The sequence below is a fragment of the Pygocentrus nattereri genome, chromosome 7, assembly GCF_015220715.1.
Source record: "Pygocentrus nattereri isolate fPygNat1 chromosome 7, fPygNat1.pri, whole genome shotgun sequence".
In the NCBI taxonomy this organism is placed as follows: domain Eukaryota; kingdom Metazoa; phylum Chordata; class Actinopteri; order Characiformes; family Serrasalmidae; genus Pygocentrus; species Pygocentrus nattereri.
In genome coordinates, this window is record NC_051217.1 from 17,117,564 (window position 1) to 17,137,571 (window position 20,008).

Below are 20,008 nucleotides of genomic sequence, written 5' to 3' on the forward strand. Positions count from 1 at the left end.
AGAAGGGTTCTGGGAAGTGGAGTCCATAATGGACTGAGCGTTGGAATGAGAAGCAGGAAGTGTGATGCCTGCTTTGTAGGGAACAAACTTCAACAAGGCATTTTCTACAAGTTTAAATGCTGAATTTAACATATAGGGGAAATTTGAAAATGTGCCTTAACTTTTATTTATATATAACGTTTTAACAAAACATATTTTGTCATTCATAAATGAAGTATATCAGTGCACTAGGGCTATGAATCATTGATTTTTATTTTTCATGAAGTGGTTAAATGATCTACAACCTCACGAAATATCAAACATGATCTGATTCAATTTGGTTAATCGTATGAATTAAAACTATTAAAATAAACGGCATGTGTCTACAGGGGCTAGTCACACAGTATTGGAATATGGGCAATATAACATTACACCAAGTTATTTTTGGAGTAATTTGAAAACATTTACATGTTTTATTTATTTTTTCCATTTATACCCAATTTTTCTCACTAATTGCTGGGCAAGTGAAGGGTAGCATATGCTTGCTCTGAGACATCTAAAGCCTTGTTTTGCTGCTAATGAAGCATCATTGGACAGTTCAACACACTTGAATGAGAACACTGATGATTCTATTATTTCAGTTAACAGATGCAGTGTTGGCTGGCATCACACAGTGATAGAGAGGAAAAGGCTGTCCTGCCTACTCAAAAAGAGCAAGACCAACTATGAGCTCTGTAGCTTCAACTTGCTTTCTCCCAATTTTAGGGCCAAAGCTTAGAGAGCTACATCACTCAGAGTCACCACCTTCAGATTCATGCATGACAATGCACTGCCACATTTTTACACCACCTGTGATCAATGCTACTCAGACTCAGTCCTTCAAGGCCACAGCAGTGCACCGTTTAGCTAAATGAGCTAGTTCAGGTTTGCTGGGTCAGGGAAAGCATACAGCTAAGGTGGTCCCGGTGTAAGCGTTAGTTAACCATTTTCACACCAAAGCACTGGCAGTTCTGCTGTCCATATCAATGACCTCTTTAGCCAGTATAGTGATGGTGTGTGAGTAATCCTTCCTGCATCTGGCGCTTGTGTGTTCCAGCGCTACGTGTTCTTCACTCATCCTGCCGAGCAGAAGCCCCCCAAGGACCTGCAGGACCTGGGAGTCCGCTTCCTCCAGCCGTTTGTCAATCTACTATCTAAAAGCACATACTGGTGGATGAACACCTTCATCACATCTGCCCACAGACGGCCCATTGACCTGAAGACGATTGGCAAGCTGCCCATAGCCATGAGAGCCATCACCAACTACCAGAAGCTACGCAAGGCCTTTGATATACAAAAGGTACTTTGGAGGCTGTGATAGAGTGTCACAATATCAGAATTTTCACTTGAATAGCAATAGGGACGATGGTCTGACAGACCTCAAGCTTGTTGTCAGCCTATGGATGTAACGTAAGTTAGCATGACCCTCCAAAACAATAGTGTTTTGCACACTAACTTGTTTTGCTTGTGTTATCGATTGTACTGGACCTTAAAAGAGCACAGGTGAAAAAACAACATTATATCCAGCCCAGAGGGACTGTTATAACAACTCTTGGTCTAAAATAAAGTGCTAAACCTCAAAAATCAGAAATGTGACCAATCATAAAGCAGCCCACATGCTGTCAGCGGCATAACAGAACAAAAACAAACACACAAAACAACGTATTAACCCAAGTTTAATGACTAAAATGTAACTGAGTAGAATGTAGAGGAGTTTATTCACAAATATACCTGAGTAGAAGTAAAAGTATTATCGAAAAAAAAAAACAACTTAAGAAAACACAAATAAGTCCATTTTTCAACATCTGCAAATAAAATATATGTGTCTTTGGATCACTTTCAACATTAATTAGAATCAAAATCAGTTTTATTTGGTAAGTGTACACACATTTAGCATAAAAACAGACTAAATAAGTACATTAAAGATTATATCATCCCTGTCTGAATGAATATTATTTATAAAGTGACATATTATGAAATATTACAAATAATTATATACTTAAATACAGTATATTATCCCTGTCTGAATGAATATTATTTACAATGTGACATATTATGAAATATTACAAATAATTATATACTTCAATACAGTATATTATCCCTGTCTGAAGGGATAAAAAGTCTCTCTAAAATTGTAACTTTTAATGTAAGCAAATGTAAAGAGGTTTTATTCTAAGTGATTTTTTAAAATGATTTCTATTGGCCCAATCATGGTTGAATTTTGACACAATATAAAGGACAACTGTGGTCTTCAAATGAAGTAGAAAAATAGACATGAACAAAAATGAAGAATAGTTGAACAATGTGTGTAATACAAAAGAAAATATTGTTTCAGCACTCTTTTTTCCAATGTCATATAGAGCAAAGCATTCAGCTGCTTGACTTGGTGATTGCCATTATCAGGGAAGCATTTTCCCTCACTGACTGTGACACTGATCTCTGGTGCTGATCAACAAGAATCAAAGATAACCAAGATCAGTAATTGTATTTGTTTTGATCTCAAATTGTGAAAAATCTTACCATAATAATTTTAATAAAGTTATTGTTTTTAAAAAACCCACAGTTTTAACTGCTAAACTGCTGTCCTAATGTAAAGGGCATCCTATTTTGGTAGTATGACTCAAGTGCTGCATATTATTTCAGGCTAATAATCAAACTATTAGAGAAAGACTGACAGAACTATTTTCTGGAATTGCTTAGCGTTTTCCCATGATGCTGAAAGGGAGATAATCATGGTGAGAGTCGTATTGCACTCAGCAGATGTTACACAGGATTAAGCTGTAGCCAAATCAATGACGTGCATGCAGACTAGCTCTGCAGAGGGAAAGAGCTGAAAATTCCCATTTGCTCAACATAGATCTGCATGTCTGCGTTTGTATGTCTGCTTTTGTCGTTCTTTAATTGATGCTTATGGTATTTTTCTTGTGTATATGTGTGTAAAATGAGGCGGGGCGTGGGGTGTGGAATGGAAGGTGGGTGGTGGGGGAGTGCACTGAGAAATGGAGGATTGTCTTTCATTCTTCATCTTTTGGACGCTGGGTTCCTTATAAGACGTCACTCTAAGCTGCTTACATAAGCCTGGACAGGTCCAGCATAGAGTTTGGAAGTTTTGGAAGCGTTATATAAATGTATGACATGAATGACCAAAATATGCTAAGATTACATTTTAAATAATAGCACGATGGTAACATATTTTTCAGCATTTAAATCATTTGAATGTTTACTGTAGTATATATTTATTATTAGTCAGTGAAACTAGAAAAACCCTTTTGAGAGTAAGAAAAACAGTTCACACCTGTCTTGGGGGTCTGCCAGTTGATCCCCTTCAAATCTTTTTCCATCAGTAACATTAATAGAACATATTTTAATGGAAAGTTATATGATTTTACAAAACTCAAATTGAAGTCATTTTTTGTAGCAATTGGTAAGCAAGCCACTATTTATTAAAGTGTTTTTATTATGTTTAAATGCTGTTTTTTATTATAGCAGTTGGACAATTAGCAGCACAACACAGAGTCATAACATTGATAACATTTCACACACAGAGAGCCAACAGTGTCCCGTTTAGTCTGATAACAGAGTTACATAAACAGTGTTTTATTATATTAATTAAAAATAGATAAGTCAATTTCCATCCTGCCAGTGGAACGGCTGTTAGGGGGGCTGCAGAAAGAGGCTACCATGTTGCATAAGATACAGTGTTCATTAGAAAGTAACTTATGAAAGGTATCACTAAATATCAGGAAAAGAAGCAAAAAGCTTTAAAATACACGATGAACACTTTCCTATTCATAAGCGGTTATAAATGTGCTATGAACTATTTATAACATGGTAAGAGTGTTTTGCAGGTATATTTATAAACCTATGAGCTCTAAGCTTCAATAACAACCTTAAAAAGTTCTTCAGTGACTTGTAAACATGATGAAGCACAAGTGTCTCTATTTAATAAATTTCATTTTAAATGGACAGTGCATAAATGAATAACTATAAAGCATCTATAATATGTATTAACAATTCTTACAGCATTATAAACAATTGAAATGCCATCAGTGGGTGATTTGGGTAACGGGACTGATATTTAAATGGTATTATGCTATAAATAACTGATAAGGTACTATGAACTAATTACAGAAGCACAGACACAATATAGCAGTTTAAAAACGTATAGAATTAACTTATAATATTAGACACTATAATTGCTTTGTACAGCATGAACAATTGTTTTCAACATTTGTTTTTCTTACAATGTCCAAATATGACCAGATGGCACTTAATAAACCATACAAGGCAAACTCTGCGAGCTGATGCTGCAATAATAAAAGATGCATACATGCTGATAAACACAAACCCAACACATTAGATTCAGCATTCAAATGTGAATGACCTAAAATAACAATAAATTTACTTGAAGCCCTCACTAATGACATTTTAAATGTTCAGTATGCTTTGTAATTGCTAAAATGTATTATAATTGCTTCATTATTATGTAGGTCCCATTTAGAAGGCATTATAATGAATAGTGACACTTGTGCTGCAACATGCATCTAATTTCATAAAAAAAAAAAAACATGCAGAAAACCCACATGAGTGATTATGGTGAAGTCACATTCACAGTGTTTTGTAAGATTTGTTGTGTAGTGCTGGTAAAGGGGATTGGTCTTTTTATGCCATTAAAATTCTTAAATGTTATCAGTATGACAGACCTTTATTTTTGTGATTCCTGTAGGATTTACTTAATCACTCTCCCTTATCAAATCATGGGTAGTATGTCATGCTAGAGTTTCTAGCCTATTTTGATTTTTTTTTGTATGTTTTAGTACACATATATAGTTTAGAGGATACATTAGAGCTTCACTAAGATATTGACAATTAGCCAATATTAAGGTTACACTGATGTATGTATCGCCAGCCATCCCAAAGACAAAGGCCCAGTGGGATCTTGACATGGGATCCCAGAATGGACACAGTGTGTTATCCCACTGATTAACTTTAAAGTTTCATTTCACCAGGTGTGTTACACATTGGCGTGTTCACACCAATGTTATGTTCACCTGGTCACATAATAAACAGATGAAACAAAAAATTTATGAAATTAGAATTTAGTGAAATACTAAAAAGTATGCATAGTACTCGCAAAACTTGAAAAAAGTGTCCTGCTTCCACATTGTTGACTTTCTGTCAGCTTAATGTGTATGAGCAGTCAACACTGGTTATGGCTTTCAGATTAGCACATCAGTAAAAAGTCTGGTGTTGATCTGTATTAAGTTATCTTTGAATCCCGGTTTTGTGTTATTGCCTGTGATTAAATAGCCACACATTTATAATTACCTTGACATCAGCCAACCCACTCCAGGAGCTAAACCCATACAGATTGCTCTGTGGAAGGGTCAGCAATATTTTCTCTTTATCATCAACTACACCATGAAACATCAGCCTGATTGCAAATTTCAGTAACAGCTACATATCTTGACGTTAGTTTAAGTTATGTGAGCTCTGCTAACATTCTGCCATTAACTGCATTGTTTGCCAGCTAAAGCACGAGATGTTTTTGAAGTTTGAGCTCCTTAAAACTGGTACTAATGACAAAAGTTTTGTATCAGTCACGAGCTGATTGCTGTATGATGTGTGTAATTGCCTGTGTCCTGTTGTCCAGGAGAAAGGTGTCCTCCCAGCGCATGGTTCACGGTGGATATGGCATGCCCTGCGGCAGGCGTTTGGCAGGCCTTTGTTCCTCAGCATCACCTTCCGCTTCCTGGCTGACCTTCTGGGCTTCGCCGGACCGCTCTGTATATCCGGCATTGTCCATCACATCAGCCGCGACAACCACACCATCAAAACCCCGGTACTGCTGCTGCCCACACTTTAAAACAGGGAGAGCACTGTTGTTCATTTCTGCCTTGCACCACTGTTAAGCAGGACAATCATATGTCATATTAATAGTGTAATTAAATCTGGCAATATGTGATTTCAAACACTGTAAACCAGGAGGTTTTTTGAGATGTTTTAGATTTAAACTGTGATTTCTTTTGAAAATGTAGGATACTGAATAATATAGAAAGTACTTCAATTGTCTAGATACAGTAATTTCTTTTGAAGTTATCTGCGTCACGATTTGATCATTGTTACTCTCATGTAAGGCATTCCAGATGTTACTTTTCTCACATAACTCTCTGTGTTCTAATACATCTACATTTTAAGCTTCTTACAAATTATTTGCAACCTGTTAACTTGTAATGCATTAGCATCATATAAAAGTTTGAACTGTTTAACTCTTTTGATAAATTTGGCTTCAGATAAATGTACAAAATGAACTGAGTATGCATAGGTTTCAAATGATTAGGAGGATATTAGAAAAAAAGAAAAAAACAGAAAGAAATGTTATAAATGTATAGAATGATGAATGGAATTGTAACATCCAGTTAGTAGTAATTAAATCTGGAAATAGGTGACATTGATAAAATATAGTGCATTATACTGTATATTATACTCTATAATATTGGGCCCATATATATATATATATATATATATATATATATATATATATATATATATATATATATATATATATATATATATATATATATATATATATACATATTAAGGTTTGTTCCTTGTAGATGATGTGTTAATTTCACTTAGAAAATCAGCAAAACATTTGAGCGAGTGTATTCAAACTTTTGCATAAGAATTCAAAATTTTGAAAGATTGTACAATTGCAGTGCAGCAGGGTTATAAATAAATACAGTTATAGCAACAGCATAACAAAGTAAACAGACTCTACAGGGTGCAGATCTTTCCACTGATTGAGAATGGATTAAGAACCTGAGAAAATCAATAGATCAATAGATGTACTGGTCATTATGGATGGAACTACCAGTATACCCATACATGATATCATTAAGATGAATAACAAACCCTGAGTGTCAAGGGTTAAAAAGACAATAAAAAAGATGCCAGAAAATGTCTTATTCAAATCATTATCCTTGAGCAGCAGACATCAATATTGTCAATGCACGCATGACGTTGAAGCATTAGCTGAAAATGCAGCTTGTCACGTTTGTGTGCTGCAGGTCAAGCTGCTTGGGGTCCACTTCATTTCCTCTCAAGCCTTCTTAGCAAATGCCTACGTGCTGACCGTGTTGCTCTTCCTGGCTCTGCTCCTCCAGAGGACCCTCCTTCAGGCCTCCTTCTATGTCGCCATAGAGACCGGAATTAAACTCAGAGGAGCTATCCAGGTTTTAATATTGAATAATATTTTATACTCCCCTTGTTTATTTATGTGACTGCCTTTGCGATTTTTTTATTACAGTAATATAGATTAATATAATAAGTGCTAATGCTTTGGAGATTACATTCAATAATGAGAACATTCAGAAAAAGTTCAGTAATCCCAAAATGAAAAAAAAAAAAGGTTTTGTGTTTTTTTTTGGTCAGAGTTACTTATCCAAGTAACAATACGTACACTGTGTTCTATCTTTTCAGTGTAAGATCTATAATAAGATCTTGCGTCTGTGCACCTCCAATATGTCTATGGGGGATATGACCATCTCTCAGATCTGTAATTTGGTGGCCAGAGACACCAACCAGCTCATGTGGTTCTTCTTTCTGTGTCCTAATCTGTGGGCCATGCCAGTACAGGTCAGATCACCAACATGTATTTGTCATATCTTATACATGTACAAATACATGTTAAGATACAGTACTTTAAAACTTTAAAACATGCGTATAGTCTGGAGAGTATGTTGTTGTAAATGATGTTTACTTATCATCCACTTCATGAGAAACACCTACCTTGTACTTCCACTCACTGGCCACTTCATTAGAAACATCTACCTTGCACCTTCACTCACTGGCCACTTCATTAGAAACATCTACCTTGTACCTTCACTTACTGGCCACTTCATTAGAAACACCTACTTTGTGCTTGCACTCACTGGCCACTTCATTAGAAACATCTACCTTGTACCTTCACTTACTGGCCACTTCATTAGAAACACCTACTTTGTGCTTGCACTCACTGGCCACTTCAGTAGAAACATCTACCTTGTACCTTCACTCACTGGCCACTTGATTAGAAACATCTACCTTGTACCTTCACTTACTGGTCACTTTATTAGAAACACCTACCTTGTACCTTCACTTACTGGTCACTTTATTAGAAACACCTACCTTGTACCTCTGCTCACTGGCCACTTTATTAGAAACACCTACCTTGTACCTCCACTTACTGGCCACTTGATTAGAAACATCTACCTTGTACCTTCACTTACTGGTCACTTTATTAGAAACACCTACCTTGTACCTCTGCTCACTGGCCACTTCATTAGAAACACCTACCTTGTACCTCCACTTACTGGCCACTTTATTAGAAACACCTACATCTATTATCATGTGCAATTTATCATCTACGCCATTCACCATAAGTCAGTTTCTGACCATAAGTTGTTTTTCAGATATTATTTGGGTAGTGGTCCATTTTCTTCACAGCAGCAACGCAGACATTGTAGTGTGTATAGTGCTGGTATGAGTGTATCAGGCACAGCGTTGTTGCTGGAGTTTTTACACAAGTCAGTGTCACTGCTAGGTTGAAAGTGGACAACTAGCCAAAAATATCCAGATAACAGTGGCTCTGGTCAGAAACTGACTGCTCATTAAGGGCTACAAAATAGCTCAGGCAAATTATGAGGTGCAGTCCTACTAATAAATTGACCAGTGAAAAGTGTGTAAAAACAGCATCACCTCTGAGAAAGCAGCAGAGCAGTATGTTGCGTGTAACATGTTCACCTGCTTTTCATTATGATTTTTTTTTCTTCACAGATCATTGTTGGCGTGATGCTGCTGTATTACCTGTTGGGTATCAGCGCTCTGATTGGAGCAGCAGTGATCACTGTTCTGGCCCCCATGCAGTACTTTGTGGCCACTCAGCTTTCGCATGCACAGAAAAGCACACTGGTGAGAACGTCATCCCTTATATGGTTTACACTTCGAACGGGATGAAGTGCTGACCTTAAATAGAAAAGGTGTTAACCTTGCATAATATTATGCATATAAAATTTACACCAGTTGACAGAAAGACGTATACAGTCTTAGTTACAAGTGGTACAAGGGAAGATTGCTGCGAACACATTCATGTATTTGATTGTACATTATAAAACTTTCCTGTACAGTTAACAAAAATGTCCTGACTTTGTGAGAAACTAGAGAAGAACATGACTCGCATACAGGGCCAACAAAATAGCTCCATATTTCATTTTTTCAGAAGTGAAAGTCTTTTTTGTTGAGATTAGGATTAGGTTTATGGTTAGACTTAGAAAAGTTTTATTACATGTAGATACATATATTTTTTCTGTCCAAAGAAAAATCATGTATCTCCAAAATGGTATTTTTACAGGAGAAGACAAAAAAGTTTATTACATTCAGTGTAAGTTAGTGTAAAGAGATTTTATTCCAAGCTGTTCTGGAGCATTTCTGTTCGTCCGCTCATCATAAAATTTTCACATAAGGGAAAAGAAAAGCTACTGTGTTTAAATGATGCAGAAAGACAGAAATAGGGGGGGGGGGGGGGGATTGAGATTTTTTAATTCTTTTTTTTTTGGGACAGTTATGATACATGAATTCTGTGCACAAGTCATTTATTTAATATCCAGTCACTATGGCCATCGAGTATGTTGAATATGTTTACACAGAAAACATATTCAGCATTAAATTATGCTAAAGCCTTAGCTACTAAATGTGCAGTAGGATCTTGGCGAAGGTGGACACAGGGCAGAGGCCATGATATACACTACTAGAAATGGTCTTTATTAACACTAGCAGACAGGACATGTGAAAAACAGCTGAACACCAGGGAAGCTCACTTCTAGTCCTCACACTTAACTCACCTTAATTCCCTGACACAGAATAACACCAATAACACATACCTTTAACTAACAGACTACAACATTAACAACAAGAAAACATTTAATGTCCCTCTAGTGGTTGATGTGCACAGCACAGCTCTGCATATCATTCCTCTAGAGCTCCTTCTGTGAACTCAAGCAAGTGGCAGCCTCTGCAGTACTCAGTGTGTCAGTGTCTCCATCCTTTGACTTTATTACAGCTGCCGTTCTTTGCCGGAGACTTTCAATTAATTTTTTTTTCAATGGAATCTGCAGGAATATTTATCCACACCTCCAAAGTTCAGTCTTAGTCGTTGGTCACATTTTCTGCTTCTCACAGACTTCATAACTCAATTAATTGTCTGAAAGCGAGTGTGTGTTTGTGTGTCTTGCAGGAGTACTCTAGTGAGAGACTGAAGAAGACTAATGAATTGCTGAGGGGCATTAAGCTGCTGAAGCTATATGCCTGGGAGCACATCTTCAGGTCCAGCGTTGAAGAGACGCGGCAGAAAGAGCTGACCAGCCTCAGAGCCTTCGCTCTATACACATCTCTGTCCAGTGAGGATTCCACCTGCACGCTTGGCATACATGCATTCATATTTCCAGTCAGAAGTCTTTGAAGTCTGAGTTATTGTATTTCATATAAATACATATCTTTTTTTAACCTATTAAACTTTGGCAATGCTTTATTTGGAGTGGTTCTTTGTAGATGATTAATAAACTCTTAACCGAGTATCAGTAACACATCAACAACATAGTGAAGTAGCAGTAGTGAAGTAGTTGAATACACTGGAGTAAAGATCTTGTAGATGTTCTGTTGATACATTACTTATGTTAAGCAGATGTGTTGTTAATATGTTACTTCCATTACACAAAACCTAACCTTAGCCAGAACCTAACCCTAACCCTGGCCCTAATCCTAACCTTAACCTAATCTTAACCCTCATATTTTTTTGACATGTTACTGAGAGTCTGTTGAGTGCTTGTTTCATCTAAATAGGACCACTCAAAATGAAGTGTCATCTAAACTTTTAAGGCCTGTATGTGGGACTAAACTTAAATCCCACACTTAAGTCTTATAACTACAGAACTCTAAAGTATATGTCTAAAGTATAATAACTGAATAATAAGCCTGCTGCTTAGGGGTTAACCACTTGAACACTAAATTTAATCAAATTAAATAGATACTAATCTTAATATGTGACTCTTAGTACTTAAGTGGTTAATAATTAAATGTGCCTTTTCCCCCTTTCAGTTTTCATGAATGCAGCCATTCCAATTGCAGCAGTTCTCACTGTAAGTGCATTGCTCTTTTTCAAACTTTATTCCTTTACCACCCCATACTGTATTTGTTACTATCTGAATTATCTACTGTTGTCTTTAACCTTCATGCTTTACCACAGCGATAGAAATGCAACGTATTTCTGACCAGTTATAGATAATATAGACAGCCCAGATTGAAAAGTCATAGCCTGGATGTTTACACTCAATAACAATAACAACATATTGTGCTGTCGTGCATATGAGCAGATTTTGTTATGCCATTATCATGAGATGAATTGGTACAGGATTAGTATTACTGAGGCCGTGTTTACACTTGGCATTAATATATTCCTGGGTGATCGAATCCTGAGTGGACAGACAAACCACACTTGGAGGCGGTCAGGGACACATATGATCACATGACACGTAATGTGAATAACTGTGTCATTGCAGCAGCGACGAAAGCAGCTGTATAGCTTATTTCTTCATCTCCTATTCAGCCTGTACATTTAAGCAAACAAGGACTCACAGCACATTTCCATCAGACAAAAAACACTCCAGTCATGATATCCAACCACAAATGATGACTGGACACCTATGCAAGACTCATGGAAATGTCAACTATAAATGAGTATAAGTCTAGCTATCTACTTATGATTACATCACTTTAGACAGATGCTAATACTAAGCGTGAACAGGGCCTGCACCAACCTCTCGCAGATTCATACTGGATTACAATCACAAATTTGGGAATTACTTCAATTGTATGACCTTCCCATGTAAAACTTATAAAGCTCCAATGGGGCTTTACAAGATATAAATGAATCCCATTTTCATTTTGCTGTGCAGACATTTGTGGTGCATGTACACGTGCACAGCTCAGCCGACACTGACCTGTCTCCCGCTGTGGCCTTCGCCTCTCTTTCACTCTTCCACATCTTGGTCACACCCCTCTTCCTGCTTTCCAGCGTCCTGCACTCAACGGTTAAGGCTCTTGTAAGGTGACTGACAGTCTCTGGACACTCAAGTTCCAATGGCTATTGTGCAGTTATGTAACAGCTCTGTATTAAAGCCAGAAATCATCCAATTAGAAATCACTGCCGGGGGCATTTGTTTTTTAGTACTGTAATAATAGAAGCTTTAGAAACGACAGTGTACTATCTATAGCATGCAGTATATATGTTTGTCATGCTATCTGATAGTAAACACAGATCTAATCCAGGGGCAGTCTTGAGCTTGTTTCACTGAGCCCTGATTATTCATGCTTTAATATAAAGTGGACATAAAAGCAATATTATGGCAAAAATAAATACATTTCAGAAAGCAAACACAGTTTTCTGCAGATACACACGATCGGCTCAGACATGTTTGCTTGCTTCCTTAGTTTTGCACTGGAGCCAAGAGGCTAGTGTAGCTAACAAGCAATGGGAGCTTATAGACACCAATTAGCATCATGCACATGCCACACAGTGTCGACTTGCATACATTTATTTTAACCTGCACATTGCAGAGCAGTGCTAAAGCACCAAAGGTGGTGAAGCATTTGCATTGTTTATCTTTTTCTCTGCCCATCCCAGTGTGCAAAAACTGAGCGAATTCCTTGCCAGTGGTGAGATAGAACTTGGTCAAGAACCCAAAACACCTCCCCCAACTAATACAAGTGACCAGAGCCAAATCAAGTCAGTTGTAAGTACCGATAATAATCATCTTCAAATTTCTTGCCATTTGTTCAAAAGAGGCGGTTTTACTATGTGTGTGTTGAGATATATGTACACAACTGCTGAGCCTGTTTGGAGTATTAGTTTTAAGATTAGGACTAAGAGGACTACCTGTCCTTTCCCAGTACATGCTGCAGCTCCAGGCCTCAAAGCTGGTCAACCGTAAGAACAAAGCTAAGCAGGATGAGAACAGCAACTTACCTCAGCAAGACCAAGAACTGAGCGCTTTTGCTGCCAAAGATGAGAATATCTGCATCAAGGTAAGAGATTGGGAGGTGTGGGAGAAGGTCAGATTGAAGTGCTGCTGTCTCATTGTCACTGCTAACAAATCAATATTCAAGTACAATACGTTTATCATGCTTATAGATCGTAAATGGCTATTTCACCTGGACTCCAGGATGCCCCACTTTGACCAACATTGACATTAAAGTTCCTTTTGGTAAGTTATTATTTCTCTTGACATACCAACCATTTCTCCAGCCTCAAATGCTTATTATTATATAGCCACTTTTGCTAAATTGGACAACCTTGAAGAAACGTCCATTGTTGTATCATGTGTGATTTCTTTTTTCATGGATAGGTCATTTACATTCTCATATTTTGCTGTTACCCAGAGCAGCTTATAATTTACTCATGATAGGTAGGCAATGCAATTTTAAGGCCAGCGTACCAAAGATGCTGCGCAATGTCCACAATTTTAAAACCGTTGTTTGTAATGAAGGCACACCACTGCTAAAATTCAGCATTGACACACAGACACGTTCGGCATTGTTCAACTATCACTAACATTGAGCATTGGCACACAGTAAATCTTAGCATTGTTCAGCTTCTCCAAGTGCCACAGAGCAGCACTCATTATTTTCTTATTATGATATTAAATGAAATGTAGATTACAACCAACAGAAATCCATGGTCAGGGACATAAAGATTGCACTTAAAAAAGGAAAATAAAAACACAAACCAGCAAACTTTGCTAGCCTTTTTTTCCACCTTGTACCTTTTAGCTGGAAAACGGTGACTTGTAAAGAGTTGGTTAGCTGATAATAAATAATAATGTGCTTATCACTACAATACATTCTGTGTGATCTCTTGATCTCTATGCAATCTGCAATTTGACACGTCACATCCAATATGCTTTAGCCTTAACGAGTCTAGCCTAACAGCTCTAATTCGAATGCCATGATGTGCTTACCCGGGGAGGGAATCGAACCCCAGTCCGCAGTCAGGGCAGCGATAGTACCTACCATGCTGATATTTTCTTAATGATTTCTTACTATGGTGTGCATGTGTGTTTCAGGTCAGTTGACAATGATTGTGGGTCAGGTTGGATGTGGCAAGTCTTCTCTGTTGCTGGCAGCTCTGGGAGAAATGCAAAAAATCTCAGGAAGTGTCACATGGAACAGGTAACAGATCCGCCAAAACAGTGTCTTGCTTATCAATTTGATTCTTACTTTCATTATTGAGTTTTTAACTTTGTACTGTTCACTTAAGGCAACACTTGTCACATTACCATTACCGTTAGCTGCCATGATAGATGTCATAATGTTTGACGTCATAACAGATCACATTATGTCATTACTGTCTTATGTCATCAATGTTACTGGCATCAATAACATGACACAAATCTGTCAAGATGACTCATGACAACATAACATCTACCATGACATGTTAATGGCATGGTTATGCCAATGTTACATAGCAGAGCCTGAATAAAGTGTAATCAAACTTTATTAGAAACCCCTAATCAACTTGCAGTTACAGGCTGTAGCCCATCTTTTAACCCTATATGGCCAAAGAACAGCTCAGCCAGTTTGCACTGAAGTCTCTGTAGTTCTGAATAACGTTTAGTGAGTGAAAGCCTGGGCAAAGTGGTTAATGCACAGCCTGTGTTAGCCATCCTCTAGCTCTTCATCAATGGTCAGTTGACCACAGAGCCACTCTTGGGTGGATATTTTTGGAAGGACCTTGGTCGTGCTGTACTATGTCAGTGTCACTGCTGTGTTAAGAATAGTCCACCACCCAAATAATGCATCAGCGGTCCTGAGGTCAGAAACTAACCAATGATGAATCAGGAGGGAGGCTGATAAATTGTGCATGACAGTCTGCAACCGTACAGGTATATATCTTCAGATAGACCTCAGAATTTCCTTTCGGAGGGACGGATATCATTTTACTGAATTGCTCTTGTGCTGACCTGAGTATAAATGGACACTGAGTGTATATACTATATACATTTACCTCACAGATTACCAGATCAGGACGAGGAGGGAAATGAAAGGTAAAATTCACATTTTAGGTTGCTTTTGCATTAAATTAGTATTGAAAAGTATGTCAAAGGGTTTGTTTATTTATTTATTTATTTATTTTCTCTCCCTAGTGTGTTTGTTAATCATGTTGCAGGGGCAAAATCACCTGAGTAAGTAAAGCACTTTGTAAATTATTCATTCTATTTCAATGTGACTAAACAGTGTTATGGAGGGATATCATGACTCTGATTTGCAGCAAAAGATATCCAGTGGCTTATGCGTCTCAGAGGCCTTGGCTCCTCAATGCCACTCTTGAGGAGAACATCCTGTTCGACATGGCCCCCAACGAAAAAAGGTACGGCCTGGTACAGCTTCAGATAGTACAGTAAACAGCTGTTCTTTACGTTTTTCTTCTCATGCTGGTTAGTCATGTGAAAAGCCAGCGCTGTTGAAAGGCACACTGTGTTTCAGCGGAGAAATCACACCACTCTGCACAAACACAATAACTCATCCTGCTTGTTTTAATCTCCACCCCGAGGCCAAATTGAATCGTCTTTATCTACCTAACAAACCGCTTCCTGGAAAATGAAAAAAAAAAAGATCCCCTGTCCCTTTTTAATGCATGTTTTGGTGAAGCTGTGAGGAAAAAGATTAGAGCGGGTGCACTGCATGAAGTCTCAGAATTGTTATGTAATGACAGCTGGGTAGGACACACTCTGTTTTTCATACATGGTCTCACGAAAGTCCATGAGATTTCCTCATTAAGGGACCTACATGCCCAGTGAAATCTCCACAATCAGAAGGCAACTGAGACTCAGGAATTTTGCTACTGGCGAGCCACGTCGGTTTCATGAGCTGCTATTATTTGATGGCTCAAATAAAAAGAAAGAGAAGCCTTCGACGTCTTTGGAGAAGTGGAAATGCTAACTGTAGATGGTACATTTAACTGATTTTAATGGAATCATATCACTTCTTTCCTGATAACAATATTGAAACGAAGCGTATTATCTGATACTAATTTCAGTACTTTTTCTTTAACATCTATTAAGCTATATGAGGTATTTTAAATTTAAGCATTTAAGATGAGCATCAAAAAGCTCACAACACAGCTAACAACTTCAAATCACGTAGTGTGAGTGAGTGCTCTTTCAGGATAGATTTGTTACGAGAGGGTCTGGCTTGCAATCTCTGTTTTAGGTCATCCCAAAGATGTTCACTGGGGTTGAGGTCAGGACTATATGCAGGCCAGTCAAGTTCTTACACACCAGAATCACCCAGCCATGTCTTGGTATGCTGAAGCATTAAGATTTCCCTTCACTGGAACTAAGTGGCCTAGGCCAATCCCTGAAAAACAATCCCGTAGCATTATCCCTCCTCCACCAAACTTTACAGTTGACACAGTTCAGTTAGGCAGATAACGTTCTCCTGGCATTTACCAAACCTAGAGTTGTCCATCAGACTGCCAGACAGAAAAGCATGATTCACCACTCACAGAATACGTGTCAACTGCTCCAGAGTCCAGTGGCAGTGTTCTTTTTTCGCTTGTCTATATATATATATATATATATATATAATACACACACACACAACATACTCCAGTCTCACTGTAGTTCTACAATTACATGCTGCAGTCCATCTGCTTCTCAGTATAATTTGTTAGCCCCCTTTTACCCTCTTCTTCAATTGTCAGAACCACAGAGCAGGTACTGTTTGGGTGGTGGATCATTCTCAGCACTGTAGTGACACCCTTGTGGTTGTTGTTTGTTAGTGTGTTTTGTTTCCTTTACAAGTGAATCAGACACAGCAGTGCTGCTTGAGCTTTTAAACACTATGTCCACCCACTGTCCACTCTATTAGACACTCCTACCTTGTTGGTCTACCCTGTAGATGCAAATTAAGAGACAGTAGCTCATCTGTTGAGGCACAGTTTGTGTTAGTCATCCTCTTGTCCTTCATCAATGGTCGCAAGACACTGTTCACATGGGCAGCTGGATAGTTTTGGTTGGTGGAGCATTCTCAGTCCAGTGGTGTCAGTGTGGTATTTAAAAACAAGGAGGTATACTTAATGAAGTGGCTGCTTGGTGTATACATGTAAAAAGTAGAAGAATGATTTTACATGATGAATAACGATGTGCTTTTCATCTACTGTGGTTATTTTCAGGTATAAGGAAGTGATTGAAGCCTGCCAGCTGCAGCCTGACATTGACACCCTTCCTCAAGGAGATCAGACTGTGGTTGGAGAGAGGGTAGACCAGGTTTATACAAGCTCAATAAGACCTGAGTGTGTGCATTTCTTTGTGTGTATATACTCACTCTTCTGTCTCTTTCTAACAGGGAATCATTCTGTCCGGAGGTCAGCGGCAGCGCATCAGTGTCGCCAGGGCACTTTATCAGGAAACCAGTGTAGTGTTCCTGGTAAGTCCAGCAGAAGACCAGTGCCTTTTAGCATCACATGCTGCTCCTCAGGCTACACTTACAGAGCTGTGTGCAGCGTGCTGGCAGGTTGCTTGGCCAGTGTTCTGACTTACAGTTTTTTGTCCAGTATAGAAGGCCTCTAAGGTCCATCGAAATCTGTTTGGTCAGTTTGAGTTATTGCATTAACCCTTAACTACAAAAGCCTGTGCTGGGGCTCACATTTCAGTTCCTCACTCTCATGCCACACTGTGCAAAAGTCAGAGATTGCAATAAATTCATTTAGTTCCATTCAGATTTCCAGTTATTTATTTATTAGCATAAGAAAGGGAAAGTCAAAGTAAAATAAGCAAAAAAAAAAGCCATTTCCAAAACTCGAGCTCAAAAAATGATTACAGGATACAGAGAACTTCTAACAACTGTGCAAGACCTGGCAGACACCAAAACTATCACTGTCAGATAATCAGCACTTAAACCTTTCATCATGGATAGATAATCAAGCTCCACTCTTGCTTCAAATCTGCAGGTGTTTCACTTCATCCTTCCACTGTGAGATGACAGCAGAGGCTGTGGGTCTGAAAGGATGTGAAGCTGCCGAGAAAGAAAATTTGCACTAGAACAGAAATTGAGATGTCCGATAAACCGATGGGCCTAAATTTGTAATTATGATTATTTGAATCGTGAGAAGCAGAAAAACAACCAACTTCAGAAACAACAGACTGAACTTTTTCTGTTAAATATGTTTTCTGCATTTTCTGAAATAAGGTGCATACTGGCTATTTAGAACCTATAAATATGAAAAATGGACTGATCTTTGCACTGTAGTGTACATATATAGTTACAATCATATGCAAAATTGTCAATACCCCATGGCAATTGGCATGGTTTTCCAAGTAAAAATAGCACATCCTTTGCAGAGAACACACTTCAATATGACACTTTAATGCACAATTTCTGTTTATTTGCTTAGTTTAACATATTGAAAAAAAAATAAAAATAAAACAAAATGTAAAATGCACCATTACTTTTGTACAGGCTTTATATTTTAGATTGTCCAGTATGTTAAATTCAGCAAATAAACAGTTACTGTGCATTAGAATGTGCAGGAGCATGCTCTCTGTTTATGTGTTAGCTAATTTATACTTAAAAAATCAAGAAAGCATGTAATTTGACCAACTTTTGCATATGACTCTATATAACAGTCCCGTTACGGCTTATAAAGAATTCACTGAACAGTAATAATTGGAACTCGATGTGGGCTTTCCTGTCTGCAGCCATGCACATATATTCCGAACAAAATTCAAAGTGCTTATTGTCAGAGTAATAATAACAGCCACTGAAATAGTATATGAAAAAGTATATTCCTGTGCTTTTGTTTGGTTACTCACATTATTTATTCTTTAGCTTTGTTAGATCAGGTTCTGTTCAAATCAAAACAAATGAACTGACAGCATTGCGAGTGGATTCAAAGGATATAACCACGTAAATAAACATTAAACATTTAAACAATAAAGTTTAGCAGGACTGACATGTAGTAACAGATGTCTCCATCACTTTTCTCAGGATGACCCGTTCTCAGCCCTCGACATCCACCTGAGTGACCACCTGATGCAAGAGGGCATTCTGAAGCTGCTCAGACAAGAGAGGAGGACAGTGGTGCTGGTGACCCACAGACTGCAGTATTTACCACATGCAGACTGGGTGAGATCCAAACTCCTCTTCGCATGTCAACCAGCACCAGAACCCAAGAACAGTGAAGCAGAGCATAAAATTACAGAACATACAGCTTTTGCGTGATGTAAAATGGCATGACATGACATTACAGTACAGTAGCCTACAGTACTTAAATGTTCTATTTTTAATCCTTCAGATCATAGCCATGAAGGACGGGACAGTCCAGACTCAAGGGACCTTAAAGGATATTCAGTGCGCTGAGCCTGAGCTGTATGAACACTGGAGGACCCTGATGAACAGACAAAACAAGGTTGAGAGGCACAGACACACCAAGCTGTTGATTTAAAACACTGGACAAGATGTCCTAATCCAAAGAAACACACCCTACCCTATTTCTTAATGTCTGAATAAGCTAAACCAATGTGTTATGGACTGAAAGTTCAGAATGCAAACTTTTAACAGAATGTACTGATTTGTATCAATGAGCTATGAAGAATAATTCATATAAAATTACAAATTACAAAACCAGTGAACAAGTCAGTCATAATGAAAGTCCATATGTATTAACTTGTTGATTGCCACAGGCCTCTGCAGTGGACTATGATTTGTCTAATTGTACATAGCCATGAGAGTCCTAATGATGCAATGACATCTTCTGTTTAATTAGTTTAGCAAGGATTTTGAGTTCCACCAATTTTTCAAAATGTTCTCTACAGTTCAGGCATTTAGACGTAAAATAATGGTAAAGAAAACATTTGTGGACTATCTATCTATCCATCCATCCATCCATCCATCCATC

The 20,008-nt window shown here is 38.0% G+C and overlaps 1 protein-coding gene across 2 annotated transcripts in view; it reads left to right on the plus strand.

Annotated features, from left to right (window-relative positions):
* LOC108430275 (ATP-binding cassette sub-family C member 8) overlaps nucleotides 1-20,008 on the plus strand; it is a 44,763-nt gene that overhangs the window by 8,970 nt on the left and 15,785 nt on the right. For both annotated transcript variants that reach the window (XM_017702699.2, XM_017702779.2), the window contains exons 6-24: nucleotides 1,076-1,318; nucleotides 5,672-5,860; nucleotides 7,089-7,253; nucleotides 7,501-7,656; nucleotides 8,836-8,970; nucleotides 10,292-10,454; nucleotides 11,152-11,192; nucleotides 12,009-12,160; nucleotides 12,737-12,845; nucleotides 13,003-13,137; nucleotides 13,244-13,316; nucleotides 14,175-14,280; nucleotides 15,123-15,155; nucleotides 15,255-15,293; nucleotides 15,380-15,478; nucleotides 17,285-17,378; nucleotides 17,458-17,538; nucleotides 19,099-19,236; nucleotides 19,406-19,519. In XM_017702699.2, the coding sequence (XP_017558188.2) occupies nucleotides 1,076-1,318; nucleotides 5,672-5,860; nucleotides 7,089-7,253; nucleotides 7,501-7,656; nucleotides 8,836-8,970; nucleotides 10,292-10,454; nucleotides 11,152-11,192; nucleotides 12,009-12,160; nucleotides 12,737-12,845; nucleotides 13,003-13,137; nucleotides 13,244-13,316; nucleotides 14,175-14,280; nucleotides 15,123-15,155; nucleotides 15,255-15,293; nucleotides 15,380-15,478; nucleotides 17,285-17,378; nucleotides 17,458-17,538; nucleotides 19,099-19,236; nucleotides 19,406-19,519 (2,265 nt within the window). The remainder of the gene's footprint in view (nucleotides 1-1,075; nucleotides 1,319-5,671; nucleotides 5,861-7,088; nucleotides 7,254-7,500; nucleotides 7,657-8,835; nucleotides 8,971-10,291; nucleotides 10,455-11,151; nucleotides 11,193-12,008; nucleotides 12,161-12,736; nucleotides 12,846-13,002; nucleotides 13,138-13,243; nucleotides 13,317-14,174; nucleotides 14,281-15,122; nucleotides 15,156-15,254; nucleotides 15,294-15,379; nucleotides 15,479-17,284; nucleotides 17,379-17,457; nucleotides 17,539-19,098; nucleotides 19,237-19,405; nucleotides 19,520-20,008) is intronic.